Source organism: Artemia sp. Qi Xiang Cuo, chromosome 18 (genome assembly GCF_049724085.1).
Source record: "Artemia sp. Qi Xiang Cuo chromosome 18, ASM4972408v1, whole genome shotgun sequence".
NCBI classification, from domain to species: domain Eukaryota; kingdom Metazoa; phylum Arthropoda; class Branchiopoda; order Anostraca; family Artemiidae; genus Artemia; species Artemia sp. Qi Xiang Cuo.
In genome coordinates, this window is record NC_142811.1 from 57,185,679 (window position 1) to 57,212,450 (window position 26,772).

General features: G+C 30.3%; 1 protein-coding gene across 2 annotated transcripts in view; it reads left to right on the forward strand.

The window, feature by feature from the left end:
* The window catches only part of LOC148941692 (protein tramtrack, alpha isoform-like), a 96,794-nt gene that overhangs the window by 50,103 nt on the left and 19,919 nt on the right, over positions 1 to 26,772 (forward strand). The window contains exons 5-6 of one of the 2 annotated variants that reach the window (XM_089104055.1): positions 15,010 to 15,054; positions 24,048 to 25,344. In XM_089104055.1, coding sequence (XP_088960181.1) covers positions 15,010 to 15,054; positions 24,048 to 24,595 — 593 coding nt within the window. In that variant the 3' untranslated portion in view covers positions 24,596 to 25,344. Of the gene's footprint in view, positions 1 to 15,009; positions 15,055 to 24,047; positions 25,345 to 26,772 lie in introns of those variants that run through there. The other variant, XM_089104056.1, reaches the window with a different exon arrangement.

Sequence of the window (26,772 nt, forward strand, 5' to 3'; positions counted from 1 at the left end):
GAAGATAATTTGTTGTGTTTTTTTTTCTTTTTTTTATTTTTTCTTGTTTGTAAATTGTCTATTTATAATGGTTGATGAATGATATAGATATTAAAATAGATAGCGATAGTGATAACGCTAGTCGCTCTAAAGACAAGAGTTAGAGTTTAAAATTTAACATTGTGGAAGATTGGTTGGAATAATTTTAGAAAAATAATTTGTGAAGCTGCTGAAGATGTCTTAGGGAAGAAAGTTAGGACTGCAGCTAAGAATATTAGTGAAAAAGCTGTTGTGTTTAGAAGATAAGTTGTAGTGTTTTTTTTTCTTTTTGTTATTTTTTCTTGTTTGTAAATTTTCTATTGATCATGGTTGATGAATGATATAGATATTACAATAGATCTCGATAACGCTAGTCGCTCTAAAGACAAGAGTTAGAGTTTAAAATTTAACATTCTGGAATATGGTTGGAATAATTATAGAAAAGTAATTTGTGTAGCTGCTGAAGATGTCCTAGGGAAGAAAGTTAGGACTGCAACTAAGAATATTAGTCAAAAAGCTGTTGTGTTTAGAAGATAAGTTGTTGTGTTTTTTTTTTCTTTTTGTTATTTTTTCTTGTTTTAAATTTTCTTTTTATCATGGTTTATGAACGATATATATATTACAATATATATCGATACTGATAACGCTAGTCGCTCTAAATACAATAGCTAGAGTTTAAAATTTAACATTGTGGAAGATGGTTGGAATAATTTTAGAAAAGTAATTTGTGAAGCTGCTGAAGATGTCTTAGGGAAGAAAGTTAGGACTGCAGCTAAGAATATTAGTGAAAAAGCTGTTGTGTTTAGAAGATAAGTTGTTGTGTTTTTTTTTTCTTTTTGTTATTTTTTATTGTTTGTAAATTGTATATTTATAATGTTTGATAAATTATATAGATATTAAAATATATAGCGATAGTGATAACGCTAGTCGCTCTAAATACAAGAGTTAGAGTTTAAAATTTAACATTGTGGAAGATGGTTTGAATAATTTTAGAAAAATAATTTGTGAAGCTGCTGAAGATGTCTTAGGGAAGAAAGTTAGGACTGCAACTAAGAATATTAGTGAAAAAGCTGTTGTGTTTAGAACATAAGTTGTTGTGTTTTTTTTTCTTTTTTTTATTTTTTATTTTTTTTAAATTGTCTATTTATCATGGTTTATGAACGATATGTATATTAAAATAGATATCGATAGTGATAACGCCAGTCGCTCTAAAGGCAAGAGTTAGAGTTTAAAATTTAACATTGTGGAAGATTGTTGGAATAATTTTAGAAATGTAATTTGTGAAGCTGCTGAAGATGTCCGAGGGAAGAAAGTTAGGACTGCAACTAATAATATTATTGAAAAATCCTTTGTTTTTATAAGATAAGTTGGTGTTTTTTTTTTTTCTTTTTTTTATTTTTTATTGTTTGTAAATTTTAAATTTATAATTGTTTTTAAAATATATATATATAACAATATATATCGATAGTGATAAAGCAAGTCGATATAAATACACTAGCTAGAGTTTAAAATTTAACATTGTGGAAGATGGTTGGAATAGTTTTTGAAAAATAATTTGTGAAGCTGCTGAAGATGTCTTAGGGAAGAAAGTTAGGACTGCAGCTAAGAATATTAGTGAAAAAGCTGTTGTGTTTAGAAGATAAGTTGTTGTGATTTTTTTCTTTTTGTTATTTTTTATTGTTTGTAAATTGTCTATTTATAATTGTTGATTAAATTTATATATATTAAAATAGATCTAGATAGTGATAACGCTAGTCGCTCTAAAGACAAGAGTTAGAGTTTAAAATTTAACATTGTGGAAGATGGTTGGAATAATTTTAGAAAAATAATTTGTGAAGCTGCTGAAGATGTCTTAGGGAATAAAGTTAGGACTGCAACTAAGAATATTAGTGAAAAAACTCTTGTGTTTCGAAGATAAGTTGGTTTGTTTTTTTTTTCTTTTTGTTATTTTTTCTTGTTTGTAAATTTTATATTGATCATTGTTGTTTAATGATATAGATATTAAAATAGATATAGATAGTGATAACGCTAGTCGCTCTAAAGACAAGAGTTAGAGTTTAAAATTTAACATTGTGGAAGATGGTTGGAATAATTTTTGAAAAATAATTTGTGAAGCTGCTTAATATGTCTTAGGGAAGAAAGTTAGGATTGAATCCAAGTTTCTTATTGAAAAAGCTGTTGTGGTTTGTACAGCATGATGGTGGTTTTTTTTTTCTTTTTGTTATTTTTTCTTGTTTGTAATTTTTATATATATAATGTGTTTTGAATGATATATATATTAAAATATATATATATATTGAAAAAGACAGTCGCTCTAAAGACAAGAGTTAGAGTTTAAAATTTAACATTGTGGAAGATGGTTGGAATAATTTTAGAAAAATAATTTGTGAAGCTGCTGAAGATGTCTTAGGGAAGAAAGTTAGGACTGCAGCTAAGAATATTAGTGAAAAAGCTGTTGTGTTTAGAAGATAAGTTGTTGTGTTTTTTTTTCTTTTTGTTAGTTTATTTTTCTTGTTTGTAAATTGTCTATTGATCATGGTTGATGAACGATATAGATATTAAAATAGATAGCGATAGTGATAACGCTAGTCGCTCTAAAGACAAGAGTTAGAGTTTAAAATTTAACATTGTGGAAGATGTTTGGAATAATTTTAGAAAAGTAATTTGTGAAGCTGCTGAAGATGTCCGAGGGAAGAAAGTTAGGACTGCAACTAAGAATATTAGTCAAAAAGCCGTGGTGTTTAGAAGATAAGTTGTTTTTTTTTTTTTTTCTTTTTTTTATTTTTCTTGTTTGTATATTTTATATTTATAATTTTTTATGAAATATATATATATTAAAATAGATATAGATATTGATAAAGAAATTCGCTCTAAATGCAAGAGTTAGAGTTTAAAATTTAACATTGTGGAAGATGGTTGGAATAGTTTTAGAAAAATAATTTGTGAAGCTGCTGAAGATGTCTTAGGGAAGAAAGTTAGGACTGAAACTAAGAATATTAGTGAAAAAGCTGTTGTGTTTAGAACATAAGTTGTTGTGTTTTTTTTTCTTTTTGTTATTTTTTCTTGTTTTAAATTTTCTATTGATCATGGTTGATTAATGATATATATATTAAAATAGATAGCGATAGTGATAAAGCAAGTCGCTCTAAATACAAGAGTTAGAGTTTAAAATTTAACATTGTGGAAGATGGTTGGAATAGTTTTAGAAAAATAATTTGTGAAGCTGCTGAAGATGTCTTAGGGAAGAAAGTTAGGATTGAATCTCAGAATATTAGTCAAAAAGCTGTTGTGTTTAGAACATAAGTTGTTGTGTTTTTTTTTATTTTTGTTATTTTTTCTTGTTTGTAAATTGTCTATTGATCATGGTTGATGAATGATATAGATATTAAAATATATAGCGATAGTGATAAAGCCAGTCGCTCTAAAGACAAGAGTTAGAGTTTAAAATTTAACATTGTGGAAGATTGTTGGAATAATTTTAGAAAAATAATTTGTGAAGCTGCTGACGATGTATTTGTGAATAAAGGTAGGATAGAATCTAATACTATTAGTTAAAACGCTGATGTGTTTATATGATATTGTTTTGTGTTTTTTTTTCTTTTTGTTATTTTTTCTTGTTTTTAATTTTTATATTTATCTGTTTTTATTAACGTTCTATTTATTAAAATATATATCGATAGTGATAACGCTAGTCGCTCTAAAGACAAGAGTTAGAGTTTAAAATTTAACATTGTGGAAGATGGTTGGAATAATTTTAGAAAAATAATTTGTGAAGCTGCTGAAGATGTCTTAGGGAAGAAAGTTAGGACTGCAGCTAAGAATATTAGTGAAAAAGCTGTTGTGTTTAGAAGATAAGTTGTTGTGTTTTTTTTTATTTTTGTTATTTTTTATTGTTTGTAAATTGTCTATTGATCATGGTTGATGAATGATATAGTTATTAAAATATATATAGATAGTGATAACGCTAGTCGCTCTAAAGGCAAGAGTTAGAGTTTAAAATTTAACATTGTGGAAGATGGTTGGAATAATTTTAGAAAAATAATTTGTGAAGCTGCTGAAGATGTCTGAGGGAAGAAAGTCAGGACTGCATCTAAGAATATTAGTGAAAAAGCTGTTGTGTTGAGAAGATAAGTTGTTTTGTTTTTTTTTCTTTTTGTTAGTTTATTTTTTCTTTTTTGCAAATTGTCTATTGATCATGGTTGATGAACGATATAGATATTAAAATAGATATCGATAGTGATAACGCTAGTTGCTCTAAAGACAATAGTTAGAGTTTAAAATTTAACATTGTGGAAGATGGTTGGAATAATTTTAGAAAAATAATTTGTGAAGTGCTTAAGATGTCTTATGGAAGAAAGCTAGGAGTGCAGGTAAGAATATTAGTGAAAAAGCTGTTGTGTTTAGAAGATAAGTTGTTGTGTTTTTTTTCTTTTTGTTATTTTTTCTTGTTTGTAAATTGTCTATTGATCATGGTTGATGAACGATATAGATATTAAAATAGATAGCGATAGTGATAACGCTAGTCGCTCTAAAGACAATAGTTAGAGTTTAAAATTTTACATTGTGGAAGATGGTTGGAATAATTTTAGAAAAATAATTTTTGAAGCTGCTGAAGATGTCTGAGGGAAGAAAGTTAGGATTGCAGCAAAGAATATTAGTGAAAAAACTTTTGTGTTTATAATATAATTTGTTGTGTTTTTTTTTCTTTTTGTTAGTTTATTTTTTATTTTTTGTAAATTGTCTATTGATCATGGTTGATGAACGATATAGATATTAAAATATATAGCGATAGTGATAACTCTAGTCGCTCTAAAGACAAGAGTTAGAGTTTAAAATTTAACATTGTGGAAGATGTTTGGAATAATTTTAGAAAAATAATTTGTGAAGCTGCTGAAGATGTCTTAGGGAAGAAAGTTAGGACTGAATCTAAGAATATTAGTGAAAAAGCTGTTGTGTTTAGAAGATAAGTTGTTGTGTTTTTTTTTCTTTTTGTTATTTTTTCTTTTTTGTAAATTGTCTATTGATCATGGTTGATGAATGATATAGATATTAAAATAGATAGCGATAGTGATAACGCTAGTCGCTCTAAAGACAAGAGTTAGAGTTTAAAATTTAACATTGTGGAAGATGGTTGGAATAATTTTAGAAAAATAATTTGTGAAGCTGCTGAAGATGTCTTAGGGAAGAAAGTTAGGATTGCATCTAAGAATATTATTGAAAAAGCTGTTGTGTTTAGAAGATAAGTTGTTGTGTTTTTTTTTCTTTTTGTTATTTTTTATTGTTTGTAATTTGTATATTGATCATTGTTGATGAATGATATAGATATTAAAATATATAGAGATAGTGATAACGCTAGTCGCTCTAAAGACAAGAGTTAGAGTTTAAAATTTAACATTGTGGAAGATGGTTGGAATAATTTTAGAAAAATAATTTGTGAAGCTGCTGAAGATGTCTTAGGGAAGAAAGTTAGGACTGCAGCCAAGAATATTAGTGAAATAGCTGTTGTGTTTAGAAGATCTGTTTTTGTGTTTTTTTTTTCTTTTTGTTATTTTTTCTTGTTTGTAATTTTTATATTGATAATGGTTTATTAACGATATATTTATTACTAAATATATCGATAGTGATAAATACATTATATATAAATAACATTTTAATATATTAAAATTTAACATTGTGGACGATGGTTGGAATAATTTTAGAAAAATAATTTGTGAAGCTGCTGAAGATGTCTTAGGGAAGAAAGTTAGGACTGCAGCTAAGAATATTAGTGAAAAAGCTGTTGTGTTTAGAAGATAAGTTGTTGTGTTTTTTTTCTTTTTGTTAGTTTATTTTTTCTTTTTTGCAAATTGTCTATTGATCATGGTTGATGAACGATATAGATATTAAAATAGATAGCGATAGTGATAACGCTAGTCGCTCTAAAGACAAGAGTTAGAGTTTAAAATTTAACATTGTGGAAGATTTTTGGAATAATTTTAGAAAAATAATTTGTGAAGCTGCTGAAGATGTCTTAGTGAAGAAAGTTAGGACTGCAGCTAAGAATATTAGTGAAAAAGCTGTTGTGTTTAGAAGATAAGTTGTTGTGTTTTTTTTTCTTTTTGTTATTTTTTCTTGTTTGTAAATTGTATATTGATCATTGTTGATGAACGATATAGATATTAAAATAGATAGCGATAGTGATAACGCCATTCGCTCTAAAGGCAAGAGTTAGAGTTTAAAATTTAAAATTTTGGAAGATGGTTGGAATAATTTTAGAAAAATAATTTGTGAAGCTGCTGAAGATGTCTTAGGGAAGAAAGTTAGGACTGCAGCTAAGAATATTAGTGAAAAAACTGTTGTGTTTAGAAGATAAGTTGTTGTGTTTTTTTTTCTATTTGTTAGTTTATTTTTTCTTTTTTGCAAATTGTCTATTGATCATGGTTGATGAACGATATAGATATTAAAATAGATAGCGATAGTGATAACGCTAGTCGCTCTAAAGACAAGAGTTAGAGTTTAAAATTTAACATTCTGGATGATTGTTGGAATAGTTTTAGAAAAATAATTTGTGAAGCTGCTGAAGATGTCTTAGGGAAGAAAGTTAGGACTGAAGCTAAGAATATTAGTGAAAAAGCTGTTGTGTTTAGAAGATAAGTTGTTGTGTTTTTTTCTTTTTGTTATTTTTTCTTGTTTGTAAATTGTCTATTGATCATGGTTGATGAATGATATAGATATTAAAATAGATAGCGATAGTGATAACGCTAGTCGCTCTAAAGACAAGAGTTAGAGTTTAAAATTTAACATTGTGGAAGATGGTTGGAATAGTTTTAGAAAAATAATTTGTGAAGCTGCTGAAGATGTCTTAGGGAAGAAAGTTAGGACTGCAGCTAAGAATATTAGTGAAAAAGCTGTTGTGTTTAGAAGATAAGTTGTTGTGTTTTTTTTTCTTTTTGTTATTTTTTCTTGTTTGTAAATTGTCTATTTATCATGGTTGATGAATAATATAGATATAAAAATAGATAGCGATAGTGATAACGCTAGTCTCTCTAAAGACAAGAGTTAGAGTTTAAAATTTAACATTGTGGAAGATGGTTGGAATAATTTTAGAAAAATAATTTGAGAAGCTGGTGAAGATGTCTGCGGGAAGAAAGTTAGGACTGCAACTAATAATATTATTGAAAAATCTGGTGTGTTTATAAGATAAGTTGTTGTTTTTTTTTTTTCTTTTTGTTATTTTTTATTTTTTGTAAATTGTCTATTTATCATGGTTGATAAATGATATAGATATTACAATAGATAGTGATAACGCTAGTCGCTCTATATACTAGATTTAGATTTTTAACTTTAACATTGTGTAATTCTTATGTAATTATTATTTATAATTAAATTGTGTATCTGCTGAAGTTGTCTGAGTGACGAAATTTAGGACTGCAAATTAGAATATGAGTCAAAATGACGTGGTTTGTAGAACAGAAGTTGTTGTGTTTTTTTTTTCTTTTTGTTAGTTTATTTTTTCTTGTTTGTAAATTTTCGATTTATCAGTTATTATGAACGATATGTTTATTACAATAGATAGTTATACTGATATAGCCAGTCGCTCTAAAGTCCAGTTCTATATTAAAAAATATAAATAAGAGGACTATGTTTTTAAAAGTTATTTATAAATAATGTGAGAATATGAAGACGATGTCCGAGGGACGAAAGATAGGACTGCAGCCACGAATATTATTGAAAAAGCTGATGTGTTTAGAAGATAAGTTGTTGTTTTTTTTTCTTTTTGTTATTTTTTCTTGTTTTTAAATTGTCAATTTATAATGGTTGATGAATGATATATATATTAAAATATATATCGATATTGATAACGCTAGTCGCTCTAAAGACAAGAGTTAGAGTTTAAAATTTAACATTGTGGAAGATGGTTGGAATAGTTTTAGAAAAATAATTTGTGAAGCTGCTGAAGATGTCTTAGGGAAGAAAGTTAGGACTGCAGCTAAGAATATTAGTGAAAAAGCTGTTGTGTTTAGAAGATAAGTTGTTGTGTTTTTTTTTGTTTTTTGTTATTTTTTCTTGTTTGTAAATTGTCTATTGATCATGGTTGATGAACGATATAGATATTAAAATAGATAGTGATACTGATAACGCTAGTCGCTATAAAGACAAGAGTTAGAGATTAAAATTTAACATTGTGGAATATTGGTTGGAATTATTTTAGAAAAATAATTTGTGAAGCTGCTGAAGATGTCTTTGGGAAGAAAGTTAGGACTGCAGCTAAGAATATTAGTGAAAAAGCTGTTGTGTTTAGAAGATAAGTTGTTGTGTTTTTTTTTTCTTTTTGTTATTTTTTCTTGTTTGTAAATTTTCTATTGATAATGGTTGATGAACGATATAGATATTAAAATAGATAGCGATAGTGATAACGCTAGTCGCTCTAAAGACAAGAGTTAGAGTTTAAAATTTAACATTGTGGAAGATGGTTTGAATAATTTTAGAAAAATAATTTGTGAAGCTGCTGAAGATGTCTTTGGGAAGAAAGTTAGGACTGAAGCTAAGAATATTAGTGAAAAAGCTGATGTGTTTAGAACATAAGTTGTTGTGTTTTTTTTTTCTTTTTGTTATTTTTTCTTGTTTGTAAAGTGTCTATTTATAATGTTTGATGAACGATATATTTATTACAATATATCGCGATAGTGATAAAGCTAGTCTCTCTAAATACAAGAGTTAGAGTTTAAAATTTAAAATTGTGGAAGAGGGTGGGAATAATTTTTTTAAAATAATTTGTGAAGCTGATGAAGATGTCCGAGGGAAGAAAGTTAGGACTGCAACTAAGAATATTAGTCAAAAAGCTGTTGTGTTTATAATATAAGTTGTTGTGTTTTTTTTTCTTTTTGTTATTTTTTCTTGTTTGTAAATTGTCTATTGATCATGGTTTATGAATGATATATATATTAAAATAGATATCGATAACGCTAGTCGCTCTAAAGACAAGAGTTAGAGTTTAAAATTTAACATTGTGGTAGATGGTTGGAATAATTTTAGAAAAATAATTTGTGAAGCTGCTGAAGATGTCTTAGGGAAGAAAGTTAGGACTGCAGCTAAGAATATTAGTGAAAAAGCTGTTGTGTTTAGAAGATAAGTTGTTGTGTTTTTTTTTTCTTTTTGTTAGTTTATTTTTTATTTTTTGCAAATTGTTTATTGATCATGGTTGATGAATGATATAGATATTAAAATATATAGCGATAGTGATAAAGCTAGTCGCTCTAAATACAAGAGTTAGAGTTTAAAATTTAACATTGTGGAAGATGGTTGGAATAATTTTAGAAAAATAATTTGTGAAGCTGCTGAAGATGTCTTAGGGAAGAAAGTTAGGACTGCAGCCAAGAATATTAGTGAAAAAGCTGATGTGTTTAGAAGATAAGTTGTTGTTTTTTTTTCTTTTTGTTATTTTTTCTTGTTTGTAAATTGTCTATTGATAATGGTTGATGAACGATATAGATATTAAAATAGATAGCGAGATTGATAACGCTAGTCGCTCTAAAGACAAGAGTTATAGATTAAAATTTAACAGGTTGGAATATGGTTGTAATAATTATAGAAAAATAATTTGTGAAGCTGCTGAAGATGTCTTTGGGAAGAAAGTTAGAATTGCAGCTAAGAATATTAGTGAAAAAGCTGTTGTGTTTAGAAGATAAGTTGTTGTGTTTTTTTTTGTTTTTTTTATTTTTTGTTGTTTGTAAATTGTCTATTGATCATGGTTGATGAATTATATAGATATTAAAATAGATAGCGATAGCTATATCGATAGTCTATCTAAAGACAAGTTCTAGAGTTTAATATTTATCTTTGTGGACTATTTTTTTAATAATTTTTGATAAATAAGGTGTGAATATGCGGAAGAGGTCTTATTGACTAACGTTAGTACTGCTGCTCTGACTCTTAGTCAAAAATCTGTGGTGTTTAGAAGATAAGTTGTTGTGTTTTTTTTTTCTTTTTGTTATTTTTTCTTGTTTGTAAATTGTATATTGATCATGGTTGATGAACGATATAGATATTAAAATAGATAGCGATAGTGATAACGCTAGTCGCTCTAAAGACAAGAGTTAGAGTTTAAAATTTAACATTGTGGAAGATGGTTGGAATAATTTTAGAAAAATAATTTGTGAAGCTGCTGAAGATGTCTTTGGGAAGAAAGTTAGGACTGCAGCTAAGAATATTAGTGAAAAAGCTGTTGTGTTTAGAAGATAAGTTGTTGTGTTTTTTTTTTCTTTTTGTTATTTTTTCTTGTTTGTAAATTGTCTATTGATCATGGTTGATAAATGATATAGATATTAAAATAGATAGCGATAGTGATAACGCTAGTCGCTCTAAATACAATAGTTAGAGTTTAAGATTTAAGAGTGTGGAAGATGGTTGGAATAATTTTAGAAAAATAATTTGTGAAGCTGCTGAAGATGTCTTAGGGAAGAAAGTTAGGACTGCAGCTAAGAATATTAGTGAAAAAGCCGTTGTGTTTAGAAGATAAGTTGTTGTTTTTTTTTTTATTTTTTTTATTTTTTCTTGTTTGTAAATTGTCTATTGATCATGGTTGATGAACGATATAGATATTAAAATAGATAGCGATAGTGATAACGCTAGTCGCTCTAAAGGCAAGATTTAGAGTTTAAAATTTAACTTTTTGGAAGATGGTTGGAATAATTTTAGAAAAATAATTTGTGAAGCTGCTGAAGATGTCTTAGGGAAGAAAGTTAGGACTGCAGCTAAGAATATTAGTGAAAAAACTGTTGTGTTTAGAAGATAAGTTGTTGTGTTTTTTTTTCTTTTTGTTAGTTTATTTTTTCTTTTTTGCAAATTGTCTATTGATCATGGTTGATGAACGATATAGATATTAAAATAGATATCGATAGTGATAACGCTAGTCGCTCTAAAGGCAAGAGTTAGAGTTTAAAATTTAACATTGTGGAAGATTGTTGGAATAATTTTAGAAAAATAATTTGTGAAGCTGCTGAAGATGTCTTAGGGAAGAAAGTTAGGACTGAAGCTAAGACTATTAGTGAAAAAGCTGTTGTGTTTAGAACATAAGTTGTTGTGTTTTTTTTTCTTTTTGTTATTTTTTATTGTTTGTAAATTTTATATTGATAATGGTTGATGAATGATATATATATTAAAATAGATAGCGATAGTGATAACGCTAGTCGCTCTAAAGACAAGAGTTAGAGTTTAAAATTTAACATTCTGGAAGATGGTTGGAATAGTTTTTGAAAAATAATTTGTGAAGCTGCTGAATATGTCTTAGGGAAGAAAGTTAGGACTGCAGCTAATAATATTAGTGAAAAAGCTGTTGTGTTTAGAACATAAGTTGTTGTGTTTTTTTTTCTTTTTGTTATTTTTTCTTGTTTGTAAATTGTCTATTGATCATTGTTGATGAAAGATATATATATTATAATAGATAGCGATAGTGATAACGCTAGTCGCTCTAAAGACAAGAGATAGAGTTTAAAATTTAACATTGTGGAAGATGGTTGGAATAGTTTTAGAAAAATAATTTGTGAAGCTGCTGAAGATGTCTGAGGGAAGAAAGTTAGGACTGCAGCCAAGAATATTAGTGAAAAAGCTGATGTGTTTAGAAGATAAGTTGTTGTGTTTTTTTTTCTTTTTGTTATTTTTTATTGTTTTTAAATTTTCTATTTATCATTGTTTATTAATTATATAGATATTAAAATATATATCGATAGTGATAAAGCTAGTCGCTCTAAAGACAAGAGTTAGAGTTTAAAATTTAACATTGTGGAAGATGGTTGGAATAATTTTAGAAAAATAATTTGTGAAGCTGCTGAAGATGTCTTAGGGAAGAAAGTTAGGACTGCAGCCAAGAATATTAGTGAAAAAGCTGTTGTGTTTAGAAGATAAGTTGTTGTGTTTTCTTTTCTTTTTGTTATTTTTTCTTGTTTGTAAATTGTCTATTGATCATGGTTGATGAACGATATAGATATTAAAATAGATAGCGATAGTGATAACGATAGTCGCTCTAAAGACAAGAGTTATAGTTTAAAATTTAACATTGTGGAAGATGGTTGGAATAATTTTAGAAAAATAATTTGTGAAGCTGCTGAAGATGTCTTAGGGAAGAAAGTTAGGACTGCATCTAAGAATATTAGTGAAAAAGCCGTTGTGTTTAGAAGATAAGTTGTTGTGTTTTTTTTTTCTTTTTGTTATTTTTTCTTGTTTGTAAATTGTCTATTGATCATGGTTGATGAACGATATAGATATTAAAATAGATAGCGATAGTGATAACGCTAGTCGCTCTAAAGGCAAGATTTATAGTTTAAAATTTAACATTTTGGAAGATGGTTGGAATAATTTTAGAAAAATAATTTGTGAAGCTGCTGAAGATGTCTTAGGGAAGAAAGTTAGGACTGCAGCTAAGAATATTAGTGAAAAAACTGTTGTGTTTAGAAGATAAGTTGTTGTGTTTTTTTTTCTTTTTGTTAGTTTATTTTTTATTTTTTGAAAATTGTCTATTGATAATGGTTGATGAACGATATGGATATTAAAATAGATAGCGATAGTGATAACGCTAGTCTCTCTAAAGGCAAGAGTTAGAGTTTAAAATTTAACATTGTGGAAGATGGTTGGAATAGTTTTAGAAAAATAATTTGTGTATCTGCTGAAGATGTCCGAGGTACGAAAGTTAGGACTGAAACTAAGAATATTAGTCAAAAAGCCGTTGTGTTTATAATATTAGTTGTTGTTTTTTTTTTTTCATTTTTTTATTTTTTCTTGTTTGTAAATTTTATATTTATAATGGTTTTTGAAATATATATATATTACAATATATATATATAGTTATAACGCTATTCGCTATAAATACCAGATCTATAGTTTAAAATTTAAGATTGTGTAAGATGGTTGGAATATTTTTTGAAAAATAATTTGTGAAGCTGCTGAAGATGTCTTAGGGAAGAAAGTTAGGACTGCAGCTAAGAATATTAGTGAAAAAGCTGTTGTGTTTAGAAGATAAGTTGTTGTGTTTTTTTTTCTTTTTGTTATTTTTTCTTGTTTGTAAATTGTCTATTGATCATGGTTGATGAATGATATAGATATTAAAATAGATAGCGATAGTGATAACGCTAGTCGCTCTAAAGGCAAGAGTTAGAGTTTAAAATTTAACATTGTGGAAGATGGTTGGAATAATTTTAGAAAAATAATTTGTGAAGCTGCTGAAGATGTCTTAGGGAAGAAAGTTAGGACTGCAACTAAGAATATTAGTGAAAAAGCTGTTGTGTTTAGAACATAAGTTGTGGTGTTTTTTTTTCTTTTTGTTATTTTTTATTGTTTGTAAAGTGTCTATTTATAATGGTTGATTAATGATATAGATATTAAAATATATATCGATAGTGATAACGCTAGTCGCTCTAAAGACAAGAGTTAGAGTTTAAAATTTAACATTGTGGAAGATGGTTGGAATAATTTTAGAAAAATAATTTGTGAAGCTGCTGAAGATGTCTTAGGGAAGAAAGTTAGGACTGCAGCCAAGAATATTAGTGAAAAAGCTGATGTGTTTAGAAGATAAGTTGTTGTGTTTTTTTTTCTTTTTGTTATTTTTTCTTGTTTTTAAATTGTCTATTGATCATGGTTGATGAATGATATAGATATTAAAATAGATATCGATAGTTATAAAGCTATTCGCTCTAAAGACAAGAGTTAGAGTTTAAAATTTAACATTGTGGAAGATGGTTGGAATAATTTTAGAAAAATAATTTGTGAAGCTGCTGAAGATGTCTTAGGGAAGAAAGTTAGGACTGCAGCCAAGAATATTAGTGAAAAAGCTGATGTGTTTAGAAGATAAGTTGTTGTGTTTTCTTTTCTTTTTGTTATTTTTTCTTGTTTGTAAATTTTCTATTGATCATGGTTGATGAATGATATAGATATTAAAATAGATAGCGAGAGTTATAACGCTAGTCGCTCTAAAGACAAGAGTTAGAGTTTAAAATTTAACATTGTGGAAGATGGTTGGAATAATTTTATAAAAATAATTTGTGAAGCTGCTGAAGATGTCTTAGGGAAGAAAGTTAGGACTGCAGCTAAGAATATTATTGAAAAAGCTGATGTGTTTAGAAGATAAGTTGTTGTGTTTTTTTATCTGTTTGTTATTTTTTCTTGTTTGTAAATTGTATATTTATCATGGTTGATGAATGATATAGATATTAAAATATATAGTGATAGTGATAACGCTAGTCGCTCTAAATACAAGAGTTAGAGTTTAAAATTTAACATTGTTGAAGATGGTTGGAATAATTTTAGAAAAATAATTTGTGAAGCTGCTGAAGATGTCTTAGGGAAGAAAGTTAGGACTGCAGCTAAGAATATTAGTGAAAAAGCTGTTGTGTTTAGAAGATAAGTTGTTGTGTTTTTTTTCTTTTTGTTATTTTTTCTTGTTCGTAAATTGTCTATTGATCATGGTTGATGAATGATATAGGTATTAAAATAGATAGTGATAGTGATAGCGCTTGTGCATGTTTCATTCTTCGGTCATTTGGGTCATTTCAACTTTTATAGTGTTTTGTAAATAATTTCTGAGACCACACTGGCTAATCATGATAAAACATAAAATTGCGAAGAAAGGAAGAAAACGAGGACAATTAATAGCCAGTGAAAAAATTGAAAAATTATGCAAATATTTCGGTCAAGTCCTCCGCTTGACTACCTCAGTGCAGAATAAAACTGATAAAAATATAAAAAACCAAACCTTAATATAAAAACACAAAACTAAAAATGGACGACCCTTTCTCAGTAACGGTGAAAGGTTAACTTCACGTGAACGGAGTTATCCTTTCACCGTTACTGATAAAGGGTCGTCCGGAAATATTTGCATAATTTTTTCAATTTTTTCACTGGCTGTTAATTGTCCTCGTTTTCTTCCTTTCTTCGCAATTTTATGTTTTATTATAGTGTTTTGTAGTACTTAGTTAAAATTGCTTAATTATTTATTATTTACTGTTTAACTATCTCTTGCAGACTTACACGGTATGAATCATAGTGGGGATGTCAACGGAGACGAAAGTAAGTCCCTTCTTTTTTTTGAGTTTCTATACGCATCTCCTTGTAAATAGCTTCTTTTTCTCCTTTTTTTTCCTCCTCTATTATCTGCCCTTTTTACATGTTGCCAGTAATGTTTAATCCTCCAAACATATAAATAAAAAATAATCTTTTCCTGGAAACTTTAGCCTGAAAACTGAACATTTGCTCTTGAATCTCTCTTGTCCACTTCTAGAAACATAAACTAATTTTGTAGATTTTATTTCGGTTTTTAAAATAAATATTTCCCAAATATGTTTTAGAATTAAGAGCAGATCTGGAAAATTCATCCAATCTACATGTTGAAGCTTTCGATTGCCCCCATCCTCATTTGGCCTTGAATCTCTCTTCTCCACTTCTAGAAACAAAAACTAATTTTGTAGATTTTATTTCAGTTTTTAAAATAAATATTTCCCAAATACGTTTTAGAATTAAGAGCAGATCTGGAAAATCCATCTAATCTTGATGTTTAAGCTTTCGGTTGCCCCCAAACCTCATTTGCCCTTGAATCTCTCTTGTCCACTTCTAGAAACAAAAACTAATTTTTTAGATTTTATTTCGGTTTTTTAACTAAATATTTCCCAAATACGTTTTAGAATTAAGAGCAGATCTGGAAAATTCATCCAATCTACATCTTTAAGCTTTCGATTGCCCCCAACCTCATTTGCCCTTGAATCTCTCTTGTCCACTTCTAGAAACAAAAACTAATTTTGTAGATTTTATTTCGGTTTTTTAACTAAATGTTTCCCAAATACGTTTTAGAATTAAGAGCAGATCTGGAAAATTCATCCAATCTACTTGTTTAAGCTTTCGATTGCCCCCAACCTCATTTGCCCTTGAATCTCTCTTGTCCACTTCTAGAAACAAAAACTAATTTTGTAGATTTTATTTTGGTTTTTTAAGTAAATATTTCCCAAATACGTTTTAGAATTAAGAGCAGATCTGGAAAATTCATCCAATCTACATGTTTAAGCTTTCGATTGCCCCCAACCTCAAATATGCAATTATCAATACTAAAATTATATTATGGGGTAGATGTGCACAAGTAAAGACGCACTCAGAGCTGACCCGTTGGTTTGGAGGGGGGGGGGCTAGAGGAATGATGTGACTATTGTATAATCGGTGTAAGGGGCTGTCGAGTAAAGTTAAAAAAAGATAAAAAAAAGACACGGCACAGGACTTTTCATCCGGCGGGCAGATTACGTTTCATGGTCCTTCAGCCAGGAAGTGTATTGGGGGCTGGGGGCCAGCCATCCAGTGCATTTGCACTCCTTTCCTGTTTACCTTCCCCAGGTTTTTCAAGGTACCCATTTAGGGCTGGGTCGACTCTGGCTGAATTTACAGAATCACGCCGCTAACCCCTGTCCCAAACCAAATAATCAGGACTCGAGTCCTCAAGTACACGGGATTGTAATGCAACACTGCATGCAACATTGCAACCAATTGGAACCGGGATTGTAAAATTGCAACCAATTGGCTAAGACAGTTAAGACAAATAAAGTTGATGATTTTAAATTAATCACGTCGCATATGTATTATTCAATAGTTTGAAATATGCGGAGTAGTTGAAAAAGAATAAATATAATTGGGGGGGGGGGGCGGCAGTGAGAGGTTACTCTCACTCTCTTGTTGCGTCTGTGCACGTAAGTCCAAGCTGTAAGGAAAGTGAGGGGGTATGATCGAGCTAAGGGTTTTTTGTGTGAAATTTATGACAGACAGAGGAAAAGCCTGTCCTAGAAGTGCTTCTACCATCCCCAAAATTTTCAGAGTTTTCCTGGGTTTCGACAAAAAAAAAATTAAATTCTGTGAACTATGCCCAAATATTAATGGTAATAAAATAAATGAATGTTAACATAAAACAGAAACCATCAATTTTCGTTTATGCTAATTTCCATGGAGCCTTGGGAGAACCTATTTTTCTTTTGTGAAAATCTGTGGGAACCTAGTGGAAACACTGTTTCTCAGTAGGCAAAGTTAGCGTCTATGATGCTATTAGGTTTGGGTTATAGCTGCAAACGAGGAAGATAACCATACGAAACAAATGGTTTAATTATCAATTTTTGTTCCAATAGGGTTTGTTTTTATTTTACCCCCCCCCCCCCCCCCTTAATAAAAGTTAATATAAAACCATTAAGGGAGGGAGGAAAATAAATTTGCAACGTAAATGAATATTGCATTCGAATTTAGGATGAAATTCGGATTTTAAAGGTATGTCTATTTCTTTATGAATGATGAAAACAGATAATTGTGAAGTTTTCATCTGTAGTGACAACTGAAAAAATTTGGCCGAAAAACTGTAAATGTAACTAATGAATGATAAACTGATAATGTTGGTCACCTGTAGTGAAAACTGAAAAGTGTGGCAGAAAAACTCTAAATGTAAAAGCTGCAATTATATTCAGTATATAGTATTAAAAGGTGAATCTAACGGCAACAAGAGAATTTTGAATAGTTTTATAGTTGAAATCAAATTAGCTGTTACAAAATTGCCTAGCAGCAAATTTTGTCATAGAATATAGAGCGAAGAAGGGTTGTTGCATATACAGTAACAGTTTTTTTCAAATCTACGCAAGGATTCGTTTCAGGTGGGAGGGCTAAAAATAGGCTAATTATACATAATAATTAAGATATATACTATAGCGTGAGTATGAGGAGCTTATGGCTAAACACATTCCTACGTAACATCTAAATTTCAAGTACTAAGTGAGGCGAAAAACGCAGCTTTCATCCAAGGTAAAAGAAACGGCACTGGACTTTTTATCCGGCAGGACAGATTACGTTTCATGGCCCTTCAGCCAGGAAGTGTAATGGGGGGCCAGCCATCCAGTGCATTTGCACTCCTTTCCTGATTACCTTCCCCAGGTTTCTCAAGGTACCCATTTAGAGCTGGGTCGACTCTGGGTGAGTTACAGGGTCACGCCACTGACCCCTGTCCCAAACCAAATAACCGGCAACGCCAGGAATCGAACCCGTGCCCTTGGTACGGGCTTCATCCAAGGCATTAGGAATACTGAGTATGAATTGTTTTGTCATAGAAATTTATATTTAAAACTTGACTGTAAAAAAACTAAGCGAAGGTGGTTATTTTTAAACTGCAGTCATAGCTTTTTTAAACATTTGAAATTTATTGTTCTAAAGTTAGTATTTGTAACTAGGGGCAATATTTTCCATCCATTTCCCTTGATCTAACAGTGAGTAATAATACAACGTAAGTGAGGAGTGACATATGCTAGCAGTAACCGAAGCTATAAAAAATTTAATAATAAAATATTCAATAAAAGAATTTGATGATGATTGCAAATATATAAAATTATATGATAAATGTCGTGAAAAGGGTCACTTGGGATGGACAACAAAAAGAAGGAAGTTAGGTTGAAACTTGAAGCTACCGCTCGAAAACCTGTTAGCCTGAAAATATTTGTATAATTTGTGAAGAAATACCTCCTAGAAAAAGGGAGGGGGTATTGATAAAAATTGCATTAGGGGATTCAGTGTATTAAAAACCAATGTGTCAATAAGTTCTTTTCCACAATGCTTCAAGAGTGAAGGGACTTATTATTATTCATCTGCTTTAAACAATAGAATTTCCAGTTCAAATGATTTGAAAGGCAATTAGTAATTGCAGTTACAAAATGGCTGTGTTTGTTGCAGTCTACTACTTCCAGTAAAGCAATAGTTAAATTTGGCGTTAATAAGGGGAAGTGGGATAATTTCTGTTCGTTTCAAGTTTGATTTCACTCTTTACTATAATTTGGTAAAAATTTATTGTTGTTTGTACCTGTGTGCTATAGGTTTTTCTCCCTTTTCCCTTAATTCTCTTTATGTTTTCCATTTCATACTCTTGTTCAGTTTAAAAAGGGAGGGGGCTGGAGGGGGATTTGTATGCAAGACAGCTTCTGTTTGTTTTAAGTTATGATTTTCTTTGGTTTTATTCGGAAAGGTCTTTTGTTATTATAACTTTGTTTATATTTATTATATTTATATTTTGTCTTTTCCCTCAAGTTCCTTGATTATTTCCCTTTTTCTGTTTTTCAGTTTAAGAATCAATCCCAAGCTATTTTTTTGTTTAAAGGCTTACGTTGGAGATGTTTTGAACATAATTATGGTTAAGAAGCATATTTATTCTTTATTATATTTTTTCCAAGGATTTTGATGTTCATTCTCTGTATATATATATATATATATATATATATATATATATATATATATATATATATATATATATATATATATAAAGTTTATTATTTGTCTTACTATTATCAGTCATTAAACTTGGTGGTGTTGTCACAACGGTGATGGTTATTGAAATATAATTGATGTTGCTTTGGAGTTACACATCTGCCACGGTTTTATAATTCTGGTGACGAACTCAAACTAACCACTCTGTAGTGTTTTGTTTCTAATATAATGATTCACTTTTGTCATGGATTTGATATGCTTGTGGTTCTTTGGTTTGGAATGAACATGTTCTTGTAACTCATTTTCCTATACCTCTTGGGCTGTATGTAAAATGGATTTCCTTGGTCTAACTGCACCTTCTAGTATCATCTCAGAGTTGCCACCAAGTTTCATGTGCTACCAAAGGGGTTAAAATACTAGGAGCTAAGACCCTTTCCCCCTAAAAAGGCGTGTAATGTTTGGTATCTTGGTCTAAATTTTAAGTATTTTTATTCAAAAATTTGTTTTCTGTGCTACCAAGAGGGTTAAGATCCTTGCAGTTAAGACCTCCCTAAAAAGACAAAGAATGTTTGGTATCTTGGCCTAATTTTTTAGGGATTAGAACACTTATTCAAACACTTTTAAGGGATAGGGCGTTCCTCAAGTAAGTATTCCTAACCTTCTCTCCATGATGGTATCACTAAAATTACTTAATTTTACTTATCAAACAGTTCGTGGTAACGAACTGTAAGTAAGGAGCGACCCGGCTCAATAGTAACCGGAACTCTAAAAAACGGGATATTGATACCAATAGATACATCAAAAAATGAGATTCCTATTCTGATTTCAAATATATAAGTTTCATGAAGTTTAGTGTTACCCATCCAAACTTACGCGCCTGAGAAAATTTGCCTTATTTTCGAAAAAAGGAGGAAACAACCCCTAAAAGTCATAGAACTTTAATGAAAATCACACCATCAGGTTCAGCGTATCCAAGAACCCTACTACAGAACTTTCAAGCTCATATCTGCAAAAATGTGGCATTTTGTATTTTTTGCCAGAAGAAAGATCACGGATGCGTGTTTATTTTTTTTGTTCTATTTTTTTATTTTTCCAGGGGTGATTATATCGATCCGCCAGTCCTAGAATATCGTGAGAGGGCTCACTCGAACGGAAATTAAAAGTTCTAGTGTCCTTTTCAAGTGACCAAAAAAATTGGAGAGCAACTTGGCCCCCTCCCACGCTCATTTTTTCCCGAAGTCACCCAGTCATAATTTTGAGATAGCCATTTTATTCACCATAGTCGAAGATTTAATAAATTTGTCTTCGAGGATGACTTAATCCCCCAAAGTTCCTGGGGGAAGGGCTGCAAGTTATAAACTTTGCCCATTGTTTACATATAGTTTTGTTTATTGGGAAGTATACATGCGTTTCCAGGAGTTTTTTTTCATGTGGGGGAGGGAGGGGGGTCGGAGTAGGGGTTACGGGGGAGAACTTTTCCATGGAGGATGTTTCATTGGGAGAAGGGACATTTCTATGAAGGGGGCGCTGGATTTCCCAGCATTATTTAAAAAACGATCAGAAATTAAATAAAAAAACAAGTTTTTTTCAACTGAAAGTAAGGAGCAACATTAAGACTTAAAACGAACAGAAATGATTATGTATATTAGGGGATTCGCCCCCAAGTCAATACCTCACTCTTTATGCTAAAGTTTTTTTAGTACTTTAAAAAGATCTATCTATTCTAATTAAAAGGCCGTTGTGATTCAGGGGTTTGTCATTCGAAGAAAATTCGAAATTAAGCGTAAAGAGGGAGGTATTGACTATGGAGCGAACTCCCTAATATACGTAATAAAAATATACGAATATAGAAGATAATTACGCAAGTAAACTCGAAAGTTACGTCACAACAAAATTTCGAGAAGGACATTTAGCCAAAAAAAGGAAAAATAATGCACTAATTCTATTTTAATTCTTCATGTAAGGTAATCCAAAATCAAGACTGAATTACTTCAAAAACTTTCAGAAATTTAATAAAAAAAAACAAGTTTTTTTAACTGAAAGTAAAGAGCGACATTAAAACTTAAAACGCACAGAAATTATTCCGTATATGAAAGGGGGTGTCCCCTCCTCAACGCCTCGCTCTTTACGCTAAATTTTGACTCTGTCTTACCACTTTATTTTTTAAAACAATAAAAAACTTTAGCGTAAAGAGTGAGGCGCTGAGCAGGGGACAACCCCTTTCATATGCGGAATAATTTTTGTTCGTTTAAGTTTTAATGTCGCTGCTTACTTTCAGTTAAAAAAAACTTGTTTTTTTGTTTAATATTAAGAAAGTCCAAACAATAATCTCCCTAAAACGACCTCGAATAGTTCTCTTAAAAGAATGATTTTTCCATATCCCTTTAAGAGATGCGCTACGTTTAGAATCAAAGGCATTGAAACAGCGCCCAAATATTTAATTTATAGTGAAATTTCGTAATATTATACGTTAAATTCCGTTAATTTCGTTGAAATTTCATTAAAGTAGCCCAAAAGTAGGAAAAGAATTGAATGCAAAATTCCTTGGAAAATAACTATTTCCGAAGATTTTATCTCATAACTGATCCAAATGTTTTTTTTTGTTTATTTTAAGACAATGTTAATCGATTATATTTATAATGCATATAATCAAGTAAAAAAATTTTATTTATATATTTGGGACGGTATAATTATGCATAAACATCTCCTTTATATTTTAGGGGATGTGAATACTTGCATAATTACTTGCAAAGATTTCTAATGCGGGCTAAGTCTTGATAAAAGGGTATCCATTTTAATTCAAAAGGAATGTTAATATCCAAATTTTTCATAAAATTTAGATTTGTTTTTTTAGAACGGAACTGTAAAATTTTGGAAAATAGACTAGAACAATACGATTTTACGTGCTTGGCTTAGAAAAAATTGGATTTACATCTAGTGGAGTTCATAAATAAAAAAAAAAATCACGGCTTTTGAACCGCCGCAGTTTTGACTTTTCGCCTTATGTGTAGGACAATCAATTTCCTGCCCTGCGTGAACGTATAGGAATAAAGGCTATGAATCATAACTCACCTAAAATGTCATACCGCCTCTTGAATTACCACAGCCAAATGTCAACTATAATGAGGCACTGTTATATTGAATATAGTAGAAATTATTAACTAATTTTGAACTGAGGGTTCTGGACAGATTCCCAATTATTTAATGTTTTATTGGTCCGGACGCTCAGAGATAAACCAATTTAACGTTGGGCATGTCAACTGGATTTTGGACTACCGTAAACGTTAATTAAACAAATATTTAAATAGCTTTAAGTTAAAACGTTCGACATTAGTGACTGAAATGCTTAAAACTAACCAATTTATTATGAGAAATACTGAATGCAGTTAAGAAAAATTCCCGTGAAGAAGATGAAAACGAAAAGTTTTACCATTTTTAGTTTTAAAAATCCTATAAATAAATGTTTAGATTATTAGCGAGAAATGGTTATATTGCTGGGAATTGAACCCCCCCTCTTCTGCCCAACAAAAACGTTCAATATATATCCGTTGTAATTAGGTTTAAAAAAGAAAAAGCAAAAGGCAGGGCCCTATAAAAAAAAGGCGCATGGAATTGGTATACAGATATATAGGAATCGCCTGAAGTTTGCAAAAACTTATAGCCTATATATAAACTTATAGCTATATAGTCATAGGGGTTTTTTATTTAGAATAGATCCAAATTTAAAATTTTCGTTGCTCCAGAATCTGACTGGGGTCTTATACTAGAGAAGTTTAAGATCCATGGAAACCTCTTGAATGTTTAAAATCCCTTCTTCAGGCTTGTAATAATTGCTGTATTTGATTTAAAAATATTATCCTTTCAATCACATCGGCTTGAATTTTTCATAGATGCTTCCACGGAAAAAATTGTAAAAACCGGTTAAAAAGTAGGAAAATTATAGTCACTTGGGTGGAAAAACCCACTTTTAAGTGTCAGACTCCTCCTTGAACGTTCTCATATGCCTTCTTAATGATTTGCTGTTGCAACTATGCTTGCAATGAATGTAATAATGTCTCCGGATTACGGAAATCAGTAAACATTCCGCTATAACAATTCAGTCATATGATTGGAACGCAGTTGGAATTGCCTCCAATTCTTGCAGTTTTTTTTTACTCCCGGTGAATTCTGATTCAAGTGACAGTTATTAATTTATAGCGTTAATTTGGGCCCTGGAGGCTCTGTAGGAAATATAATTTGTTCGAATATACGCAATGAGCCAAACATCTTGAAAAACTTCCAATTGGTCTCCTAAATATTAATTCTCATATTCCTTAAAAACTAAATCTTGTGCTTTTTGTTGGATTGGAATCCCCTGAACACCACCTCCTGGAAACATCTTTCCGATAAACACTCACAGTTTTATTAGAACATAAACGTAATAAATAAATTTCTAAACTAATATGCTTACTGCAATACTATAGTTAGAATTATTTCTCGTGGTGCAGGCGTATTGTGATAAAACATTAGAATCCATTAAAATAAACAAATAAAACAAATATCTAAAAACTATTGAATCTATACTTGTATTCATAGCTACATACGGTCACAACCTTAAGACAGGGGAGGTCAAAAATATGAATATTGTGGATTTTTAAAATTATTTATTTTGGAACTTTTATAGGGAGGGACTCTTCGAACTCATCTCTCCCCTTGTCTTCTCCCTCGTGTGCAGATATTCTTTTATTACATGTAAAAACGGGAAAATAAATTACTGGGACTAATACTGAACTCCACTAAAACAATGCAATATATTACAGGTGGTCAGCTATTGGGCGTCACCAGAATTCGAAAACCAATCAAACCAGGGAGAATCCGTGTGGCAGCACTGCCAATGGTCAAGAGTGAGGACATAACACCATCAATTGATTTGCCTCCAAGCAATGAAACTGAACAACTTCAAGAAATGTCAATACGGGGTCTGAATTTATTCAAATACGCCTCTGTTTCTGATGAAGGTGTTTATAAGTGTTTGCCCTGCGAGAAAGATCAGATATCAAGAACTTTCAAAAATAAGTACAGCTTTCAGCGTCATGCTTACTTATATCATGAGGGGAATCAGAGGAAAGTGTTCCCGTGCCTTTTATGTGGAAGGGAGTTTTCTCGACCCGATAAGCTTAAGCATCATGCCAAAACCGTCCATGATCCCCAAGCCTCGAAAGAGATCAATTTATCAAACTATTTCCATCATATGCCGGCAAGTGGGATTCTTGCTGAAGGTCTGCCGCGTATTGACTCTATCAGTGGATCAATTGATCTACCCGCGCCTCTTGCTCTAGTTACTGATCGAGCATCGCCTCAATGTTAAACTGAAGATGCTATATATACCTAAAAAATAAGATCATGAAAATACCCTGTACAAAAACTAATTTTAGCGATAGATGCTAATTAATTTTTGGCTACGTTGTCAGTTATCAAGCTGTTGCTTTCTGCGGAAATGAAACAGGAACTTTCAAAGAAAATCGGCTCTAAAGTGCTACCAATTTTCGCTCATATTACGAGATAGGAGATATCGCGTCTTCATTAGTCAAGTATAATCTTTGGTTTAAGCCTTAGTCTGTGGTGTGAGAGCCGCTTAGCGGAGTTTTAAGAGATAGAGTAAATTTATACCCGGTGAATCCCCCCAGTTATTAGGAGTGTATTGCACTGCTAGTCTTGAATGATGCTTTGTTTTAATTTATGGACTGTATTAATCTTTTCTTTTGTAAAATTATTAGGTTTAGGGATTTTTGTTTGGAGTTTTTGAATACCGGTGGTTGTGACTCGTTAATTTTTTGTTTTGGAAATCTTGTTTGAGTTATTGTTTGGAGCTGGGAGACGGGGGAGAAGGTGACAATGTTCATTTAGCTTTTAATTAGTAGATTTAGGCTCTAAATTCAATCTGGTGAAGAATGTTCATGAAAATACAAGTTACTTTTATTATGTAATAGTAGCCACGCTTTTATTTTTTCTTTTACATTTTCTGGCCACTCCAGTGACAATAATTAAACGTGATATGGATTATCTAATATAAAAACCATCCAAGCTTAGGAATATGCGCCTTATTGTTTGTTTGTTTTTTTTTGGGGGGGGGGGGGGGGGGAACTAATTTGTCACTCACTTAAATTGAGTTATTTGAAGGCTGGTGGAAAAGGGGGGCAATTTTAGAGCTGAGTCTTAAAGCTTAAAAAAATTTAAAAAAATTAAAGAAAAAATTAGAGATTTGTAGTTTTACATCAAGTTATTAAACGAGATTGGGGATACGTGTTTCAAACTATGTTTGTAACAAGGTATCCTGCCTAACACCAACAGGATTCTAAGCCCATGTTTTTTTGTTTTTCTTGTTTTTTTTTGGGGGGGGGGATTGCATGGCTTCTGCTCAGTAATCCGAGTGTCGGACGAAATCATATAAAAAGATTAAATTTGTCTTAATTTAAGTTTTGCGTTTCCCAACACGGCAACAAACAAAATGTTTTGTAGTAATTTTTTTTTTTTGTTAGCTATAATTCGATCAAATTACGTAGATATTGTTGACTCCTCTCCCCGGATTTTGGTTGTGCTTTAATATCGCCAGTATCCTTGTCTGCTGTTGCAAATTTACTGACAATCTTGAAACTGTGACCGTTACCTGTCAGCGAAGTATGTTTATAATTTCTTTTCTTCTTTCTCTCTATTCTCTCCCTATTTATAATATTCTCATTACGATTTACTTTTTCGTACTGACAGATAAAGAGCTGGATGACCTTGTTTTACGGGGTGAATATTTTAACCAGCGTCAACATCGAGGGCCTGGGAAAATCTCAATATTCTTATAAAAACGCACTTTTTGAGGTATCGAGTACCATAGCCAATGGGAAGTTCGCCAATTCTCCCTTTTCTTCTGAATGCTAAAATTTGGCTTTGTGCCAAATATATATATATATATATATATATATATATATATATATATATATATATATATATATATATATATATATATATATATATATATATATATATTTATGTATATATATATATATATTTATATAATATTTATATATATTTATATATATTTATGTATATATATATATATATTTATATATATATTTATATATATATATATATATTTATATAATATATATATATATATATATATATATATATATATATATATATATATATATATATATATATATATATATATATATATATATATATATATATATATATATATATATATATATATATATATATATATATATATATATATATATATATATATGACTTAAAATGCTGAGTTTTAATCCCTCTCCAAAAACGCAATTTTCTGCGAAAAGGTTCACACCTTTTCTGTGCTAACGTTGTGCGTAACGCGCTTTTTCTGGGTAACGTTGATACAAGTTAAAATTTTAAACTTGTATCAACGTGTGTAGAAATATACTATATGGAATATATATGAGCGGATATAGAAGAAACAATGGTAAGTATGTGTCACTTCTAAGCGGGGAATTTTTTGCCTAACATTAC